General features: G+C 40.1%; 1 protein-coding gene across 4 annotated transcripts in view; it reads right to left on the reverse strand.

Moving 5' to 3' along the window:
- CAMKMT (calmodulin-lysine N-methyltransferase) overlaps positions 1–22217 on the reverse strand; it is a 394982-nt gene that overhangs the window by 370168 nt on the left and 2597 nt on the right. For 3 of the 4 annotated variants that reach the window (XM_020800529.3, XM_020800528.3, XM_072989460.2), the window contains exon 2: positions 6303–6478. In XM_020800529.3, the coding sequence (XP_020656188.3) occupies positions 6303–6478 (176 nt within the window). Of the gene's footprint in view, positions 1–6302; positions 6479–22217 lie in introns of those variants that run through there. The other variant, XM_078382908.1, reaches the window with a different exon arrangement.

Here is a 22217-nt window from a genome sequence, read left to right on the forward strand (position 1 = left end):
AAAACAAAGTATCTCAATTTTTCACTGTGCTATAACAATGTAAAGCCCACTGAATTCAATGTCTTTATAGAGATAATTACGATTACACATTACACTTCCAATGCAATTCCGGAAATCTTGTTGCAACTAGAGTTGGCTCAATCAATGGGGATTTGGTAAGTCAACGCCTCCAGAAATTCCATTGATTCAAAGGACTGAACTTAGTTGGAACTTATTACACTAAGCAGCAGGATTTCAGCTAACATGGGACACACTAAAAATATTTTACAACATATGCTTATTTTTCATTTTCTCTCTAAAAGAAGCAGAAGTGCTTTATATATTTTAATAGTTATGCAGAAAATTGCAGCTTATTATAAAAGGCAATTGTCTAAACTTTATTATTTTACACAATGACTGAAGATACCTATTATGTTAGCATCTGAGCTCTTTCCATCTCTTGCTGTCCCTCAGTCAGAAATCCAACCTCTCCCCTTACCACCAAAAAACAGTGACAGTGCCAAAAGAGAATGACACAAGTATAACTAGGGTTTTTAGTTACTTTTTTGGACTGCTCTCAGAATGCCTCTGCCAATCATCTAAAACAGTAACTTTTACAACTTCTGGACACAACATGGGCTAGAGTACTATCTTCAGATAATATCAATTCAATTTACCAACTGAAGACCAGCATTCAAAGGCAACTGCCCCAGAACATCCCATTTAAAAAATAAAGACACATATTAATCAAACATTTCAGGCTAAATCCAGTACAGTGGTGCCTCGCTAGACTGCCTCATGGGATGAAAAACCCGCAAGACGATTGGTTTTTGCGATCACTATGGTGCCTCACAAGACTTTTTTTCTATAACCGTGCTTCACAAGATTTCTTTTTTTACCAATGCTATGCAAGACTTTTTTTTCAAACGGATGCTTTGCAAGACTTTTTTTTAGACCAATGCATAGGGAACCTCGCAAGACAATTTTTTCACAAGACAACGATTTTTGCGGAACGAATTGAAATCGTCTTGCGAGGCACCACTGTTATCTTGTTTGCCAATGCTTTTTCAAACTGAAGTCTTATTTTTTAATACTGAACCTATTCCTCCAGTTTCTCTCTTTCCCTACTCTTCTGTATGTCCTTTCTAGACAGTTAACCTGTGGACAGGATGTGTTGGTTTCAATTCTGCTTCTTATGGTATATTACACACTATTATTAGCAATTTATATCAGAAAGATGTCATTGTGTTATCCCTGACAAGCACTATATCTTTCACTCAGAAAATAGGGTAAGACAAAAAAGCAGACACTGGTTTATTATACATAAAACAGGGGTTTCCTATACAGCAGACACACATTGACTGTCCTGGAGTCTTAAAATTAACATGGCTATGTTATGGAATAATTGTGGAGGAGACTGTAGCACAATCCTTACTATTATAATATTTAAGCAATAGATTTTAAAGAAGCTGAATAAAAATAAAATCCAGACATAAAACTTCACACAGAGCTACTGAAAGAACAATAATACATATAGATTACACAAATTAACTTCACTCGCACATATAAAACAGAATGGCCTGAGCAAGAGAACAGTCTTCTTTTGTTATCATCTAAACACAATTTCCGTATATGTGGAAGCTGTAATATCTTACCTGTGTTCACTGGGATCTAGTGTGAATAAAGCCTGATCAGATTTATAAAAATGGATTTATTTTTTCCCCAAAATGTGGAGCTACTTACAGTTTAGAAGGGGAAAATAATCCCTGAATTAGTGTCATCACTTACTGAACTATAATACAGATATTGCCTTAAATCGGTACACCACCATTGTCTTCAGTATTAACTACTGAGTTAGATATTTGGAAGGTCATGACAATCAGCACACAAAAAAGATGCCACTTGCCTGCAAAACGGTCTTCAAGTCCTCTAGTGCAGCAGCTCCAGCTTGGTTCATAGCATATCTGAATACACAATTTGATCCATGTTGATAGCCTTTGAATGGATATAGCTTGGCCTTTAGACTTTTTGCCATGAGCCACAGACAACCTTGTGAACTTTATGCAGTATTTAGTCTTGTCAGGATAATACCTGTCAGCCCTAAAATGCTCAATAGGCTTTCTGAGAAATAATCTTGGGACATGGGAAAATTCAAAGCTGCTTTAATTTAAACCCAAGTATTGGTAATTATTATAAAGAAAGAACATCATCCAAATATAAGAATTATTATGAGAAACAAATCTTCCATTGAAAATTTCAAGAAAAATGCCATAATGTATACTGTTTTAAAAACACAGGCAAAGAGATAGGTGTTAATTCTACTAAATTCTACTAAAATTTCAATCCAGTGAACAAATATTTCTGCTTTGAGTGGGCTCAGCCATTAACTTCAGTCATCACCAACCCACCCTTTCACAGAGGACTAAAGAAAGAAATAGTACTGTTTTCTCAGGCAAAATAATGTTGACAGAGAAGCGACACTTGCATTAATCTCTCAATTTCCCTCAAATGCTAAGTGACTGCATTTTTTTTGTTTAAAAGGACACTCCTTCCAAATTACAGAATATTGCCTAGTACAAGAAAAAAGATGTTGAGGCAAAATATCTACACTTTACAAATACGCAGCATGTAACAAAACTTTTAATATGCATGACAGAAACAGGGCCAAAGACCGGTACAGTATTTTTGAAAGAAAAATGATCTTATCCAAAATATTCACAAAGGCAGGAATTCTTATTGTTGTTCTTGCTTTGTGACATTCCATATACATTAATGGCACTACCTAAATAACAGTACTAATAACATTTTTAATTGAAGAAATTAGTTGGCCCCACTGAGAGTGGGACCACTTAACCTTATTAAAAACAACCATAATGGTTAGCGGATTCTGGGAGCTGTATAACCCCAAAAAATGTCTTTTCCAGCCTTTTCATTATCTATCTATCTATCTATCTATCTATCTATCTATCTATCTATCTATCTATCTATCTATCTATCTATCTATCTATCTATCTATCTATCTATCTATCTATCTATCTATCTATCTATCTATCAATCATACCACTCCATTAGCGTGAAGCACTATTCTGGAGGATCCGATGTGCTGAGTCTATACAAGAACAAATGGACAATAGGAGGGTTTTGCTATAAGCCCAAATCTAGGTATAAGTGCATGCACCATTGCTTGGCTAGTTTTCATTTCCAGGACTTTCATATTATGAGATCTTTTAAACTACTTGCATGGACAGAGCCTATGAACATGTAGAAACAAACTACCATAAGTCCAGTGTGAAGAACTGGATTATTGAGCCAAAGCATATACCATATGGTATGAGCTAGACCCTAAGAATCCCTTCCATTAAAATAAAAAGTTGTTGTTTAGCAAGAAAATGTATATGCACTAGTAAATAATTTTATTAGTGGGAGTAACAATATTAGTCTCTTGCTTATGGAACCTTAAAAGGATGCAACATTTATTGTGGCAAAAACAGATGACATAACCTGCAGCCCACAAAGGTTTCTGCCATCACAAATTTGTTATTCTTTCAAATGCCACAAGAATGTGCTGGGCTTTTTTTACCCTCAAAAACATGTTTGGTACTATAAAATTTAAAAACAAAAAACAAAAAAAACAAGCATTTTTTTCATGTAAGACAATACTAGTTAGTTTCAGAACTACAATGACCTACTTGTAATTTTAAAATGGTCACCATAATTAATGATAAATTGTGGTTGATTAACATTAATCAAACATAAATTGCACATCCACTAAGAATCAGTGCAATTCAGTAATTGCTATGTTGTGTGAATTCAGTACAACAGATCCTCCAGAATACTCTGTTCTAAGCAGGAAATATAAAAGTCAACATTCACAGCAGGTCTAATAAGGGGCTTTAGAAAAAGTATAACCTTTAGGATGTTTAAGCTACTGCTCTCCTGCTAGAAAGCACAAGCTTCAAAACTGTATGAAATCAAATAAAGGATAGAAAGAAGGCTATAAATCTAACTTTGGCAACTCATTACAGTGGTTTGCTGAGACTGTCAAAATCTTGTAATGGTTTCTGCAGGGTTTTATAGCTGCTTCATGCCGGTGACTGTTGTATCAGAGATTTCAGTGGGACTCCACAGCATGCTCAAATTCTCCTTACTCGAAACATCACTCTATTTGGCCAACAAATGTACTCAGACATTTTCGATAGCCAGTTTATTATGACTGAAAGCTAGACTATGGAAGAATACAAGATTATAAAAATAACAATGAAGCTAAAATCAAGGAGCTGATCACAACCCTTGTAGTACCTAATGGCAGAATTATACATGACTGCAGCAGACCAGCATGTTCAAAAGCAGACTGCCATTAAACACCTATGAAGTGCATAGAGGGGGGCATATTTCATACACAAAAAAAGCAAGAAGTGGGCAGGAGTACTGAGTTCTTCCGATACTCACTGCTTTTCCTTCCACAGCTCCTCTTTTCAAGCTACTTTTCTCCAGTCAAGGCTCAAAGTCCAAAATGTAATGTTGAGGGAGCAGCATATGGGAGATCTTGCAGGAGGCATATTAGTAAGAAGGAATAAAGTTCAACACCATTCTCAAGCCAGTTGTTTTTCTGCTTGAAAACATCTACTGTACTTCACAAGTGATGGGTAACAATCTCCATTTGAAGATATGAATCTGCTATAATCACATCTGCTTCTATCCTTTGGGTCTGAGAATGCTTTATATTTATACTCTTGTAACAATATCCCAAAGGTTAGCCTTACCTTTTGAAGGATAATTTGGTGCAGAAAATTGACAGGAGGAATATTTAGTGCCTTTTCCTGCAGCCAATTCTCTGCTTTGACCCATTCCCTCCCTCCAAGCCACTTTCCTTTTGTATTTCCAAGAGCACTTCAAGAAAAATACCACGGATTGAAGGACAGAGGACGTGCAAGTAATATTTGCATCTATCACGGAAACATCCAAATCTGCACAAGAAACAGACTCAGTTATTCTGGACCCATGTAGGCAAAACTAGGTACTGTTTCTGGTTTCTCCTACTCCCAATACACTGTGTTCCACTGTATGCTTTAAATGGTAGTGTGGGGTAGTCTGCAGCAGGTGCCAAGACCTTGAAGGCATAGAGACAACAAGAACAGTATGGATATGGGGAAGGCTAAAACTCTGGTCACAGTGCAGTTCTACTATGTGGCACACTCCTCCCAAACCAAACCCAGCCCATTATATACAGACCTGACTGAAGAACTTTTCCCATTAATAAACTGTAAGGCCAAAGAAACTTAAGTGTAATATGCAAGTAAGTTCAATGAGCAAGCCCCACAGAACTTGGTGGGGCTGATCTCCAAGGACATACGGATGTACAGCTTTGGGCTGCATGAAGATTTTTTTTCCACATTAAACTAGATGTAGCTTAATTTTAAACCAGTTCTAGTCCCTGCATAAATGTAAAAATGTAAAACCAATCAAATCCCCTTATTGAGAGAAAGCCAATACAGTGGGGTCTTGACTTGAGAACTTAATCCGTATTGGAAGGCGGTTCTCAAGTCAAAAAGTTCTCAGGTCAAATCTGCATTTCCCATAGGAATGCATTGAAAACCATTTGATCCGTATCTGCTCTTTTCCGTCCATAGAAACTAATGGGAAGCTGCTATTCCGCCTTCGACCACGAGAGGGGGATATTTTGTTTCTTTTTTTCTTAGGTCAAGAAAGGTTCAGGGAAGGCAGGGAAAATACAGTCCAGGCAGTACAAGTACCAGGCAGTCTGAAGACTGTCTCCCAATCCACTCTCTAAACGCTGGGAGGAGTGAGGAAGCAGACAGGCACCCTTTTCACTGGCCAACAGTTAACTGAAAGTTCAAATTTTGCACTTTCCCTGCCTCCCACGTGGGTTTTTTTCAGTTCTTAACTCAAATCTAAGTATGTAAGTCAAGTCAATATTTTCCTATGAGAGCGGTCCTTAAGGCAAAATGTTCTTAACTCAAGCCGTTCTTAAGTCAAGACCCCACTGTAAATAAAACAAACCAATGAGAAAATAAACTTTTCCAAATTCTCTTCCATATGAACAATATTAATGTATGACCCAGAAAACAAGAAACTCTTACAATTTAGGGGCATGTATGAGAACACATCTAGTGGTAGACAATGTATATCAAATTACACAAAGATCAATTCAATGGAAAATTTAATTGAGACCATGAATTCAAAAGCTGTTAAAATGAGATAGAGTTCTTTAAATTATTCACCACAAAACAGGAGAAAGTGGAATTAAAAATAACACATTCCAGATATGGAAAGTACTTGCACAGAACAAGAGTGATACTTACTTTAATAATATACTATATTCTGGATAACAGTTGCTTTTATACTGAACCCAAGTCCCAGATTCATCTTCTGTTAGCTTCTTGTCATCTTCTGTGACTGAGAAGAGACTGAATGATGCAAATCTCCTTACTGATACTTCCTGAAGGTGGACATCCTCCAACTGTTTTTGTTTCAGAACCTTTAATAACAAAAAAGGCATTAAAATTGAACTGCATATCACAGAGTTGGAATGCTTATAAGCAAATACAGTGGTGCCTCACACAACAATGTTAACTGGTTCCAAAAAATTCATCGCTGTGTGAAACCATCGTTCTGCGAAACACCATTTCCCATAGGAATGCATTGAAAACTGGTTAATCTGTTCCAATTGGAACGGATTGCCGTCCTTAAGCGAAAATCGCCACAGGAAACATCGTTGAGTGAAACCCGGTTCCCCAATTGAAATGCATTGAAGCCGACTCAATGCATTTCAATGGCTTTGCAAAGTCCTTTTTTGCTCCTGTTTTTTCTCTCATTGAACTCTATTGAACTGTCCGTCCAATGCATTTCAATGAGAGAAAAAACAAAAAAATCACCAAAAATTGACGACTCAGAACAACACCAAATTAAGTTTGCATAGGGTTCAGGAGGTGGGCTAACAATTGCAAGCATTTAAAACATGTTCCAAACATTGTAAGACACTTAAAAATGAGTGAAAACGGAAGACCTTCAAAAGCACTGAAGCCGGCTTCAGTGCTTTTGAAGTCCTTTCCGACCTCCGTTTTCGCTCATTTTTAAGTGTCTTACAATGTTTGGAACCTGTTTTAAATGCTTGCAATCGTTAGCCCACCTCCTGAACCCTACGCAAACTTAATTTGGTGTTGTTCTGAGTCGTCATTAATTTTTGGTGAATTTTTTTATTCTCCATTGAAAGCCTTTGAACGGACCGTTCAAAGGCTTTCAATGGAGAATTAAAAAAATCACCAAAAATTAATGACGACTCAGAACAACACCAAATTAAGTTTGCATAGGGTTCAGGAGGTGGGCTAACAATTGCAAGCATTTAAAACAGGTTTCAAACAGTTTAAGGCACTTTTACAGGAGCGAAAAAGGGACATCGTTAAGTGAAATTCCCCCATATAGAACATCGTTAAACGATGGGGGAAATTCCTCAAAGAAACCCATCGCTGTGTGAATTCGTCGTTGTATGAAGCAATCGTTGTGCGAGGCACCACTGTACTTCAAGTGAAAAGTCACCAAGTAAACTGTGCCCTAGAGACCAGTGTCCAAAGTTTTACAAATTCAAGAGTAGACTATTATAACACACTTGACTGAAGCCTTTCCAGCCAATGAGAAAATCAGCTGTAATCTGATGAAATGTACCCAAAATGAGAGGGTCATTGGGCATTCTTGCATCTGTACTACTTCCTATCACTTCCTAAAACACAATCAAAGAGGTTGGTTGTGATCTATAAAGCACATCAGTCTGATCACAGCTGTACACAGAATTATCTTTTCCCATTATACTCTTGAAGATCAATGACAGAAATTGGTGAATATAACTTATGCAATGTGCCAGAATATCAAAACTACACTAAAAATTATCAGACCATATCTTCCTGGAATCTCAGCAAAACACACAAAAACATATATTTCACAAAATCTTTCTCAGTGGATTGGCCTTAGGAGGACATGACAGTATTTTAACAGACACAGCCAATTTGTTGTTCATTAGGTCAGAGGATCCATCAAATTGTAATTCAGGTATGTTAAAAAGTTTTCCAATCATGAAGGATGTAAGAAGTGACTTTCTGAGTCACAGAAAAGGCCATTTTGTAGAGTATTCCATTTTCCAGAGCAGCAAATGACAGGCTTCTAAGAAGCCAACAAGCAAGACATTAATGGCAATAGCACTTTCCTGCTGATATACCTCAGTTTCTGGCATCTGCAGACACACACCTAGTAACAGCAATTATGTCTAGTTGTCATCCTCCATGAAAATGACTTACTCCCATGTTTGAGACATAGAAAAATATTCCACATTTTCTTTCGTCTTTTGGATCTTGTACATAATCATGATTTCACACATATTAGTAAGTAATGATCTGCCTGAACATATGGGCTAACAACCCATGAATCCCCTAATGCTAGGTGATGTCAAGGCCATGTCAGAAGCTGGTCACTTAAAAGAGAATTAAGTGTACACAGCAGAATACATTTCTGGACCTCAACCTATTGCCTATAAAACAAGCTAATCACCATATCCATGAAAATGTAGAAATTTAGGACATTTATGTGCCCTGTTATCTGTTTCAATTTAATATACTGTTAGTTTTTATCTTTGCAGATTAGATTTACTATTACTTATTCTGAGCTTCTAGGATAATGATAATAATAATTGATAATTACAGGCTGTTGAGTTGATTCTTTCCAGGGTTTTCTGGATACAGAGTACTCAGAAGTGGTTTATCATTCCCTTCTTCTAGTAGCACTCTAGAACTGTGTAGTTTGCCTAAGACAACACTGACTGGATCTCCTCATATAAGACACAGTGAGGAATTCAACTCCCAATCGTAGTTACAGCGGCAGCTACATCTAGTGTAGCCGCCTAGAGTAGTCCACCACGACTAGATAGGCGGGATATAAATTAAATAAATAATAATAATAAATAGTGAGCAATTCAAACAGTGAGCCTCCAGGATACAGTGTAGCATACACTGAACAGCCCCATCTATGTCCCACTTTAACAGAAAGAGAACAAAATCTAGTTTAACTTCCTCTTGATATAAATAAAGATGAACAATTATCAAGGAGAACTGGCAATTGACCAGACAATCCCCAATAAAACATAAACATTTGGATTGATGATTGTCTAGTTTACTTAAACACTTAAGTATCCCTTTCCCATCTGTTCTGTTCAGAAAAGGTGATAACAGACTTTCAGCTGACTTCATCAATGTTACATAACTGAACAATAACCTCGCAAATGACCAGTAGGAAGAAGAGTTAGTGATTACGATAAGAGCCTTTCAGTCTTCCATGGACCTTTTCAAGGATAACAACTCTCTACTGAGCTTCAGCTCCTACATAAGATGGTAGTCATGCACAGTGACAACAACTGCAGTATTGCCATTTTCCCCCTACCACTGTGATATAACTTTTAACCAGAAATTGGAAATATGATTTATTTATTTATTTATTTTGACTATAACTCCCAGAATTTCTTAATCAGCAGAAACACTGATCATGCCACCTGAGAGATTCTGGGAGTTGTTCAAAAAGTCATTTCCCCTCACTTTTACTTCTTCACTACTGCCCTTTGGAGAACATTTGTTGTTGTTTGGTCGTTAAGTTGTGTCCAACTCTTCATGATCCCATGGACCAGAGCACGCCAGGCCCTCCTGTCTTCCATTGCCTACTGGAGTTTGGTCAAATTCATGTTGGTTACTTCAATGACACTGTCCAACAATCTCGTCCCTTGTTGTCCCCTTCTCCTCTTGCCTTCACACTTTCCTAATATCAGGGTCTTTTCCAGGAAAATTTATCTTCTCATGAGATGGCCAAAACCTCAGCTTCACGATCTGTCCTTCCAGTGAGCACTCAGGGTTGATTTCCTTCAGAATGGATAGGTTTGGTCTCCTTGCAGTCCAGGGGATTCTCAAGAGTCTCCTTCAGCTCCGCAATTAAAAGCATCAATTCTTCGGTGCTAAGCCTTCTTTATGGTCCAGCTCTCACTTCCATGCATCACTACTGGAAAAACCATAGCTTTGATTATGTGGACCTTTGTTGGCAAGGTGATGAATGTGCCAATTTAAGTTCCAATACAGTGATGTCCATACTAAATGGTCCACAAAAATGTCTAGCTCTACTGTGGAGTCAAGTTGGATATCTAGCTTTAGAAAGATTTGTAACCCATATTTCAACTCGAGAGAAGACAGGACCTACTATGTCACACAAATTAATTGTATGAAAAGCCATTAACATTCTGTGCCCCTTTCAGTAACCTTTTGACAGCATTTATAAATCTATATTTTCAAATGTTCTGATATATGCTGTTTAGCTATTTGAGAAGCAAGGACAAAAGCAAAAGGTGACAAACCTATTCAGGAGTACCTCCAATAATACTTTGAAAAGGTTGAGAGACAGTCTTCTTTGCTTGCATGATGCCCTCTAAGTGAACTTCAAGGATCACTAGCTTACCTTATACAGCCATTTTAAATGAATGTGCCCCAGGGACCAATATAACAAGTATATGATCCAGAAAAGCAAATGAGAATGGTCACTAAGGAAACAGGCAAGCGAAAGAAAGAAAGAAAGAAAGAAAGAAAGAAAGAAAGAAAGAAAGAAAGAAAGAAAGAAAGAAAGAAAGAAAGAAAGAAAGAAAGAAAGACTAAATTCTTAAATAGTTACAACTTTAGAAAATGAGTAAAATAATTAATATTTAATAATGAAGTGTTTTATTTAATTGTATTGAAATGGGGAAGGGAAAGCCACTTCATTCCTAGCATTCTGCTGCCTTAGCACCCAAAATAAAAGCTGGGTTGAGTGTATAATAACTCACTGAATTTTCATCTCCTTTTCATTTAAAATTACTTCTAACTTTATCTTCACTTTTTAACTCACTAACAGCCACTCATGGGTAAAAAAAAGTGAACCATTTGTATCCTATTAAAAGTCAAGGATGCAACAAGCACACTGAGAAGAATTTTGAATAAAAGCAGGTTGTCGTACATAGTGCCTGCTTTGTTAAAACTGTAAATCTTGCTAAAAGTTACAAACTTTTATAATTATTGTATAAAACTTACAAAAACTGTTAAAGCTACTTACCAACATACAGATGCAAACAGGAAAGTAATATAAATAGGATTAATATACTGCTTAAACATTCTAATAGCTCCATCCTATTTACAGTTAGATACATCTAACCTCAATGAAATCAACGGTGTATCCTAGGATATACGTACAGGTTCAGATTGTAAAGTACTTGTGAGCATTTTGCTCCTAAATATATGTACCCAGCTGAAACACTGATCTGATATATTTCATGGATTCAAACTGGGGCAGAATTTGGCATGCTTCATCTGAGCACCTGTTTAAAAACAACAATAGAAAAACCAGCAAAGTAACTTTCAAATACATCACAGACTAAGACAAAAGCAGCAAACACTGACTGCAGAAATAAAAGTGCTGTGATAGTTGAAGTAGTTGGCTGAATCACAGAATAACTGAGTTGAAAGGGGCCTATAAGGCCAAGTCCAAACTCCTGCTCAATGAAAGAATCTAAATAGCTCAGTGAATTGGAGAACCTGGCAGGGATCAGGTGTTCAATTCCTGACTGATCCTCCCAGGAGAAGAGCCAACCTGGCTGGCCTTTGGCAAGCTGCCTGGTCCCAAATCACAGCCAGAAAAAAAAAAAGACAGGTAAACCATCCCCAAGTACTTTACTCCTAGGAAACCCAGGTAACAGTTGCCATAGGTCAGAATGAAGTTGATGGCACACAATCAATTAATTATTAGTAGAAGAATTAATAGACTATTCTGTAACCAATTCAATGGGACAAAATTCTGTATCAGTTCTGATACTGTAGAATAGAAGAGAATTCCTACCCTCCCTCTAAAATTTGAAGACAAAAGAAAAAGATTACAGCCAAATTATCAGTCATTAGATTTTGTTTGTAATAGAAGTCTCAGGAAGATGTTTTTGGTTTCTACACAAGGATATTATATGCCACGTAAGATACCTGTCAGTATCATAATCCATTGCACCTTTAAAACCTCTGAAATGGTTTACAAAATTGTATGCATTAGATTGCAATCTGTACACTGCCACTACTTAAGTATTTAGTGGGTGGTTTAAACATGCATGCACGCATGCATATATAAATAAATGTACTTATATTTTCAATGTAATATTTATATTTTCATGGTGTTTTGTTTTAAAATGATGCCTGTAATATACACAGACATCCTCATACAGCAACTAAAAATGTCCACACCTGGGTTGAAAGCAGCTTCTGATGGGTAAAATAGGGACAGGAAGAAGAGAGAGATGGCATCCTCTCTATGCATCCTATGTGGAACACTATGACAAGCAATAGCTGAAATCCTGATAGTAAATCCTTCAAATCATTGGAATGTACAGAGAAGTTGACTCACCAAATTCCCACTGATTCAACGGGCCTCATCTAGTTGCAATTTACTATGTTAAGCAACAAGGATTTCAACCAATTGGAGGATGACAGAAGTGCCTACCCTATTGATCAGTCTTTCCTTATGTAATGTTAAACAACTCTGTTAATTTCCACCATTACCAAACAATAGATCATGCTGTGTGTGCTAACAGAGATTATACTATAATTCCAAGTATTTTAAGGACACCAGGACAGGGAAGGCTGCCATAGACTATACGGAAAAAAAATCTAATATTAGAATGGATAAATATGGAAGTGTGTATAAAGACATGGATGAGAACAGAAAAATTCAAGTGGTATATATTTTCATATTTCATATATATTTTGGAGGCTTCAAACAGCACTTCTTATATCCAAGATGCTTTCCAACTGCTGCTGCCAGTTCTACAGATCTCACATATCCAGGCTCAGACAGAACTAACACAGCAATAAATGACTTCAGCAGCACCACAGTCTTCCTAAATAATATTCTCTGGTTCCACGAAACAATAGGAGCATGTTAAAGAGATACAAACTTTGACTTGTAGCTTTTCATTGACTGGTAGTGTTGCTCAGCTGGGTAGGTGGGGCTCGTCAGCCCTGGAAGGCAGCCCATCTAGGAGAAGGAAAACTCCGACTTTAAACCTCCACTGCCTTGTGGCTATATCCACTTATGGAAAGGGCTTCAGGAGATAACCTCGAGGCAAAATCCGGAGCCGGAGTCCTGGAGGCAGTTTATGTCATTCCGCCAACTCCTGCGACGTCACTGGAACCAGTTGTATTGGCTCTTGCCTTTCCACTGGACTATTTCAGCGACGTGGAGAGGGGGGATTTGCTGCTTGGGTAACAACCTATCCTCCATATTATTTTACCCAGGCTTCGTGCTCTGGAGAGGATACTCCAGCTTCGCATACAGCGTCGAAACAACACGGGAAGTAGCAGTTACCGGTTGTAAGTCTTTGCTCAATTGGCGTAGAGCAGGACACCAGGGGCTACTTCTGACGGTGGGAGAGGTCATTGCACCTCACTAGGTAGATACCGCCCGCTTTAAGCTGGGCAGCCCCCAGCCAGTAAGGTGCTACCTCGCCACGGTCTGTTAACTTCACGGGGTGTGTGGGGTTTAGGGTCAAACCCGACAAGCAGATCGATAACTGTGCACCATGCAACAATCGTAAGAAAACTTCTGCCCTAAAGCTGGGCACCTGGAATGTACGGACAATGACCCCTGGCTTTCCTGACTACGGCTTTCCTAACGACCTGCAAGAAATAGACGATGTGCACAAGACAGCTGTCATTGACATGGAACTGAGTAGACTGCAGATGGACATTGTTGCCCTGCAAGAGACAAGACTGCCAGACTCGGGATCTGTCAAAGAAAAAAACTTCTCATTCTTCTGGCAGGGAAACCCATCGAATGAGACCAGGGAATATGGTGTTGGCTTTGCAGTCAGAAATACTCTGCTGAGATCCATCGTTCCACCTACTCTGAGGAGTGAAAGAATCCTGTCTCTGCAGCTCCACTCATCAGCAGGACCAGTAACCCTCATTAGTGCATATGCACCAACACTGTCATCCACTCCAGAAGTGAAAGACAAATTCTATGACGATCTGGCAGCTACTATCAAAAAAGTCCCTGAAAGAGAGGCACTGTTCATTCTTGGAGACTTTAATGCCAGAGTTGGTGCTGATCATAATTCTTGGCCCACTTGTCTAGGCCGTTTTGGCATTGGAAAGATGAATGAAAATGGCCAACGCTTGCTGGAGCTTTGCTGCCATTATGGTCTTTGCGTCAGCAACACATTCTTTAACACGAAGCTGCAACACAGAGTTTCCTGGAGACATCCAAGATCCAAGCATTGGCATCAGCTCGATCTAATCCTCACTAGACGTTCCAGCCTTCCTAGTATTACGATCACACACAGTTACCAGAGTGCTGATTGTGATACTAATCACTCCCTGGTGTGTAGTAGAGTAAAACTCCGAACAAAGAGAGTATATCACATGAAAAAGGATGGAAGACCACGTATTGACATCAGCAAGACTTGCGATCAAAGAAAAGTGAAGGAATTTGCCCAAGCACTTGAGGAAGCCCTTCCAGGTCCGGCTAATGCAAATGCACTTGAATGATGGGAACACTTCAAGAACACTGTCTATAACACCGCCTTGTCCACCTTTGGTAAGAAGACCCAAAAGATGGCTGACTGGTTCGAAGCCCATTCAGAGGAGTTAATGCCAGCCATCGTGGTTAAGAGAAGAGATCTAGCAGCATACAAAGCCTGTCCTAGCGAGTACAACTCGCAAGCTCTTCGAGCTGCTCGCAGCCAAGTCCAACAGGCTGCCAGGAGATGCTCCAACGACTATTGGCTCCAGCTCTGCTCTCATATACAGTTAGCAGCGGACACAGGTAACATCAAAGGAATGTATGATGGTATCAAGCAGGCCTTAGGTCCTATACAGAAGAAATCTGCTCCCTTGAAGTCTGCTACAGGTGTGCTCATCCAGGACCAAGCACAGCAGATGGAACACTGGGTACAGCACTACTCTGAGCTATATTCCAGAGAGAATGTAGTAACCGAAGAAGCATTAAATAACATTGAGTGCCTGCCTGTCTTGGAAGAGCTGGACAGCGAAACAACCATAGCAGAAATAAAAGCGGCCTTGGACTCCCTCGCCTCCGGCAAGGCACCTGGAAAGGATAACATCCCTGCTGAAGTGCTGAAATGCTGTAAGGAGATCATCACCACTGAACTGTATGAAGTCTTTTGTCTCTGCTGGAGGGAAGATGGAGTACCACAGGACATGAAGGATGCAAACATCGTCACATTGTACAAGAACAAAGGAGACGGGGCGACTGCAATAACTACCGTGGCATCTCTCTTCTTAGCGTTGTAGGGAAGCTGCTTGCCCGTGTTGTGCTGAAGAGGCTCTAGGTGCTTGCAGACAGAGTTTATCCAGAATCACAGTGCGGTTTTCGAGCTAATAGATCCACCACTGACATGGCATTCTCCCTCCGACAGCTGCAGGAGAAATGCAGGGAACAACAACAGCCACTCTTAGTGGCCTTCATAGACCTTACAAAAGCATTTGATCTCGTTAGCAGGGATGGCCTTTTTAAAATACTTCCCAAGATTGGATGTCCACCTCATCTCCTTAACATCATCAGATCTTTCCATGAGGGAATGAAAGGCACTGTAGTTTTTGACGGCTCAACATCAGACCCCTTGACATCCTAAGCGGAGTGAAACAGGGCTGTGTCCTTGCACCAACACTTTTTGGGATCTTTTTTGCTGTCATGCTGAAGCATGCCTTTGGAACTGCAACCAAGGGTGTCTATCTCCGGACTAGATCAGACGGAAAGCTCTTCAATCTCTCTAGATTGAGAGCGAAGACCAAAGTCCAACTGAAATGCATGCGGGACTTCCTCTTTGCAGATGATGCAGCCATTGTTGTCACTCTGCTGAAGACCTCCAACAACTCATGAATCGTTTCAGCAAGGCCTGCCAAGACTTTGGACTAACAATCAGCCTGAAGAAAACACAAGTCATGGGCCAGGGCGTGGATTCACCTCCTTCTATTACCATCTCTACACAAGAATTGAAGGTTGTTCATGACTTTGTGTACCTTGGCTCAACCATCTCTGACACCCTCTCTCTGGATGTTGAGCTGGATAAACGCATTGGCAAAGCAGCCACCATGTTCTCTAGACTCACAAAGAGAGTATGGCTCAATAAGAAGCTGACAACACATACAAAGATCCAGGTCTATAGAGCCTGTGTCCTAAGCACACTCCTGTACTGCAGTGAGTCCTGGACCCTTTGTGCACGGCAGGAGAGGAAGCTGAACACGTTCCATATGCGTTGCCTCCGACGGATTTTTGGTATCACCTGGCAGGACAAAGTTCCAAACAGAGTAGTCCTAGAACGAGCTGGAATTTTCAGCATGAATACATTACTGAAACAGCGACATCTACGTTGACTTGGGCACGTCGTGAGAATGGCTGATGGTCGGATTCCAAAGGATCTCCTGTATGGAGAATTAGTGCAGGGAAATCGCCCCAGAGGGAGACCACAGCTGCGATACAAGGACATCTGTAAGCGAGATCTGAAGGTCTTAGGAATAGACCTCAACAGATGGGAAACCTTGACATCTGAGCGTTCAGCCTGGAGGCAAGCACTGCATCACGGCCTCTCCCGATTTGAAGAGACCCTTGCCCAGCAGGCTGAGGCAAAGAGGAAGTCACAAAAGCAGCAAAACCAGGGAGCTGGACAGGGGACAGATTGGATTTGTCTTCAGTGTGGAAGGAATTGTCACTCTCGAATTGGCCTCCTCAGCCACACTAGACGCTGTTCCAAGTCCTCCATACAGAGCACGTTACCATAGTCTTTCGAGACTGAAGGATGTCTAACTAACTAAATATTTTCACAGAATATACAAGACTACTTCTGCAATTAGAAGGAAGCTACAACAAGCAGTTCATAAGAAAGAAAGGAAAAAAACAAAGATTACAATACTGCTGCTGCTGACCATGGCAAGATGAAAAAACCTGCACTTGCAAACCTCCATACTGTCATGCAGTTGCGGCATTTGTTATAATATACATCTATAGCTACATGCTAAACTATAAGACACTAAAAATCTGGGTCTCAATAAGTGGTATTTGTTTTAGCAAATTGCTGCACTGCAGCAGACACACAAGATACATACTGTAAACTTAGCTGATGCAGAGATACTTGATAGCATCTTCACTCCTATCAGTTCACCAGTCAATCCTTTTATTGACAATATTTAATATCCCTGCTCTAAGTATAAGAATTATAGTTCATTCTTTTATTATCAAGGTCAAAGGAAAGACTGATCAATGCACCGACAACTTACAGAATACTAGAATTTACTGCCTTATTATATTAATTATTATTATTATTATTAATCACACGTTTTCTAAATAGTTTTTATCCCAGAGCTATAATTGCAATTAATAATGAGCTTAAAGACCACCAGTAGTGAATAATTAGTTGGACTGTGTTACTTGGCCTGCGGTGTAGATGTTTGTATTTTTAGTGGGGGATTTTTTAGTGGGTGGGGAGTGTTTGGGGAATTTTATGTGTGTGCATGTGTCTGGTCTCTGGGTGTCTGTGAATTTCATTGCGTGAGTATACTGTGTATATACTTACAATGACAATAAATTATTATTATTTTTATTATTATTTATTATTTATTTATTCATTTATTCATTTTATTATTATTATTATTATTATTATTATTATTATTAGTAGTAGTAGTAGTAGTAGTAGTAGTAGTAGTAGTAGTAGTAGTAGTTTTTAAATCCTAATAATTCAACCAAAGTTCACAAGTTCTGAGCTGCCCATTCATGACCCAGTTTTATGTACCTAAATACAATGGAATCCATCATTGAACATCGATATATAGGATTATACTGGAAGTCTTCCTGTTGAAAATAAGCCACCCATTGAAACCCATTAGTTTCGTTGTTGTTGTTGTTGTTAAATCATAGAATAATTGAGTTGGCAGAGGCCTACAAAGCGATTGAATCCAACCCCCCACTCAAAGCAGGAATACAAATCAAAGCAGATCTGACAGATGGTTGTCCAATTTTCTCTTGAATACCTCCAGCATTGGAGCACTTACCACTTTCTGAGGTAGTATTTGCTGGCGTATAAGACTACTTTTTTGTCCTGAAAAACATGCCTCCAAGTGGGGGGGTTTGTCTTATACGCCGGGTGCACTTGAGTTGGGATAGCTGCCCATAGTGGCCTTTCGATGCTTGCTCGGTGCCCATAGTAACCTCCCGATGCCTGCCCACCTCATTCTACATACCATCCAGTATCGCGCAGTATCCAGCGCGGCCACGGCGAGCATCAGCAGTGAGACAGGGGTGCCAGCCTTTTCGACGTGACCAGCCCATTCTGCTCAGTGGGAAGCAGCGGCGCTCCAGCCCGCCTCTTGTCTATGCAAAGCTCACACATGCGCACTAGTGCTGGTCACAGGGAGATGCAGGGCCGGGCCGAAGGTGCTGCGGTTGCGCTGCGGCCGTACAATGGTGACAATGAATAGCACCTTTTATTTGGTGTGTGGAAGTTGTGCAGAAGAGGGGGTAATCTTATACGGCGAGTATATAACAAACTCTATATTTTGAGTGGAAATGTTCGGGGGTGGTCTTATACGCTCAGTCGTCTTATATGCCCGCAAATACGGTAATCAGATCCTAAATCTGTCTTCTCATAGCTTGAGCCCATTACTACATGCCCTGCACTCTAGCATGATTGAGAAGAGATCCTGCCCCTCCTCTGTATTTGAAAAGTGTTATCATATATCCCCTTAGTCTTCTTTTCTCAACATGTCCAGTTTTTTTCAGTCTTTTCTCATAAGGCTCCAGAACTGTAGTTGGCTTTTGCACAACTGCAGTTGGCTTCACACCATGCAAAATTCCTGGTTCACTATGTTAAAAGTTGGATTGAAGCCATGAAATGGCTGCAGTCTATGTGAGCTGCCATTTTCTTCCTTGGTTACAACTAGATCCTGCCCCTCCTCTGTATGAATACCTTTCATGTATTTGAAAAGTGCTATCATACAGTATCTCCCCTCAGTCTTCTTTTCTCAAGGTTAAACATGCCCAGTTCCTTCAGTCTTTCTTCATAGGGCTTGGTTTCCCAGTCCCCTGATCAACCTTGTTGCCTTCCTCTGAAGTTGCTCCAGTCAGCTGGCATCCCTCTTAAAGTGTGGTGTCCAGAACTGGAGACAGTACTCTAGATTAGGCCTAATCAATGCAAAATAAAGGGGAACTACTGTGTTTCCCCAAAAATAAGACAGGGTCTTATATTAATTTTTGCTCCAAAAATGCAGTAGGCCTTATTTTCAGGGGATGTTTTAATTTTTTCCATGTACAACAATCTACATTTATTCAAATACAATCATGTTATCTTCTGGTTGCTACACAATTCTGCACAATGGTGGAGGGCGGGGTTTCACTTAACTAGGGCTTATTTTGAGGTAGGGCTTAAATCACGAGCACCCTGAAAAATCAAACTAGGTCTTATTTTCAGGTTGTTTTATTTCTGGGGAAACAGGGTACAGTGGGGTCTTGACTTGAGAAGGTGGTTGGAAGGTGGTTCTCAAGTCAAAAAGTCTGTAGGTCAAGTCTCCATTGGCCTACAGTGCATTGAAAACCGATTAATCCCGTAACAGGCCGTTTTTGTTCCATTTTGGTTTTTTTCTGGTCTGTAAGTCAATTCTCAGGCTGCAAGTCAAACCTAAATTTTGCAGCCAGAGAAGTCTGTAACTCAAAAAGTCTGTAAATCAAGCTGTCTGTAAGTCAAGGGTCCACTGTAGTACCTCAGAGAATTTGGAGACTATACTTCTGTTAATGAATCCTTAAATAGCATTGGCCTTTTTTGCAACCACATTGCACTGTTGGCTCATATTCAGCTTTTGATCTACAACAATTCCAAGATTGTTTGTAGTATTACTGAGTCAAATATCCTCCATCTTGTAAGTGTGCATTTGACTCCGCCCATATAAAACTTAGCACTTATCCCTGTTAAATTTAATTCTGTTGTTTTTAGCCCAGTGCTCAAACCTATGAAGATCTTTTTGAATTTTGTTCCTGTCTTCCAACATATTAGCTATTCCACCCACTTTTGTGTCATCTGCAAATCTGATAAGTATTCCTTGCACTCCCTCAACCAACTCATTAATAAAAATATTGAAGAGCATTGAGCGTTGTGGTACCCCACTTGTTAGCTTCCAGTTTGAGAAGGAGCCATTGACAAGCACTCTATTAATACCATTCTGTAGCCAACTGTGTATCCACCTGATGCTTGTTCTGTCCACACCTAGTTAGCTTGCTAATCAGAATACTGTATAATGGGGCACTTTGTCAAAGGCTTTTTACTTTTCCTATTTTTTAATACTAACACTTTAATTTTTTATAGAGTTTGATTAACCAGGACTCTCAAACCAATATCCAATTACATAAAATCCAATAAAACCCGGACAAGACAAAGGTCTTGAGGGTGGGCACCCCCAATGTAGGTGGTTCGGGAAACTCTCTCTTGTTTGGGGGGGGTGACTCTAGCCGCCAAGAGTGGGGTTCGTAGCTTGGGTATCCATCTGGACCCAGCGCCATGGAAACTCAGGTGGCGTTGGTGGTCTGTACTGCGACCGTATCTCGATGTCGGGGTGCTCACTACCTTGGTACATGCACTCATAATCTCAAGATTAGACCACTGTAATGCACTCTACGTGGGGCTACCTTTGAGGCTGATGCGGAAACTCCAAGGGGTGCAGAATGTGTCAGCCAGACTCCTCAGCGGAGTGAGAAAATATCATATTTCTTCTATTCTGGCCGCATTGCACTGGCTGCCCATCCAGTTCCACATTGTTTTGATGTTAACGTATAAAGCCCTAAACGGTTTCGTCGTTGTTGTTTAGTCATTTACTTGTGTCTGACTCTTTCTGACCCCGTGGACCAGAGTACACCAGGCCCTCCTATCTTCCACTGCCTCCCGGAGTTGTGTCAAATTCATTTTGGTTGCTTCGATGACACTGTCCAACCATCTCATCCTCCGTCGTCCCCTTCTCCTCTTGCCTTCACACTTTCCTAACATCAGGGTCTTTTCCAGGGAGTCTTCTCTTCTCATGAGATGCCCAAAGTATTGGAGCCTTAGCTTCAGGATCTGTTCTTCCAGTGAGCACTCAGGATTGATTTCCTTTAGAATGGATAGGTTTGTTCTCCTTGCAACCCAGGAAATTCTCACGAGCTCCCTCCAGCACCACAATTCTAAGACATCACTTCTTCGGTGGTCGGCTTCCTTTATGGTCCAGCACTCACTTCCATACATCACGACAGGAAAAACCATAGCTTTGACTATTGGGACTTTTGTTGGCAAGGTGATGTCTCTGCTCTTTAAGATGCTGTCAAGGTTTGCCATTGCTTTCCTCCCAAGAAGCAGGCGTCTTTTAATTTCGTGGCTGCTGTCACCATCTGCAGGGATATGGAGCCCAAGAAAGTAAAATCTGCCACTGCCTCTATATCTTCCCCTTCTATTTCCCAGGAGGTGATGGGACCAGTGGCCATGATCTTAGTTTTTTTGATGTTGAGCTTCAAACGATTTTTTGCGCCTTCCTCTTTCACCCTCATTAAGAGGTTCTTTAATTCCTCCTCACTTTCTGCCTTCAGAGTGGTATCATCTGCATATCGGAGGCTGTTGATATTTGTTCCGGCAATCTTGATTCTGGCTTGGGATTTCTCCAGTCCAACCTTTCGCATGATGTATTCTGCAGATAAGTTGAATAAGCAGAGGGACAATATACAGCCTTGTTGTACTCCTTTCCCAATTTTGAACCAATCAGTTGTTCCATATCCAGTTGTGACTGATGCTTCCTGTCCCATGTATAGGTTTCTCAAGAGATAGATAAGGTGGTCAGGCACTCCCATTTCTTTAAGGACTTGTCATAGTTTGCTGTGGTCCACACAGTCAAAGGCTTTTGCATAGTCAATGAAGCAGAAGTAGATGTTTTTCTAGAACTCTCTGGCTTTCTCTATAATCCAGTGCATGTTAGCAATTTGGTCTCTAGTTCCTCTGCCTCTTTGGAATCCAGCTTGTACTTCTGGGAGTTCTCAGTCCACATACTGCTGAAGCCTACCTTGGAGGATTTTGAGCATAACCTTGCCAGCGTGTGAAATGAGTGCAATTGTACAGTAGTTGGAGCATTCTTTGGCACTGCCTTTCTTTGGGATTGGGATGTAGA

This window comes from Pogona vitticeps, chromosome 1 (genome assembly GCF_051106095.1).
Source record: "Pogona vitticeps strain Pit_001003342236 chromosome 1, PviZW2.1, whole genome shotgun sequence".
Classification (NCBI taxonomy): Eukaryota; Metazoa; Chordata; class Lepidosauria; order Squamata; family Agamidae; genus Pogona; species Pogona vitticeps.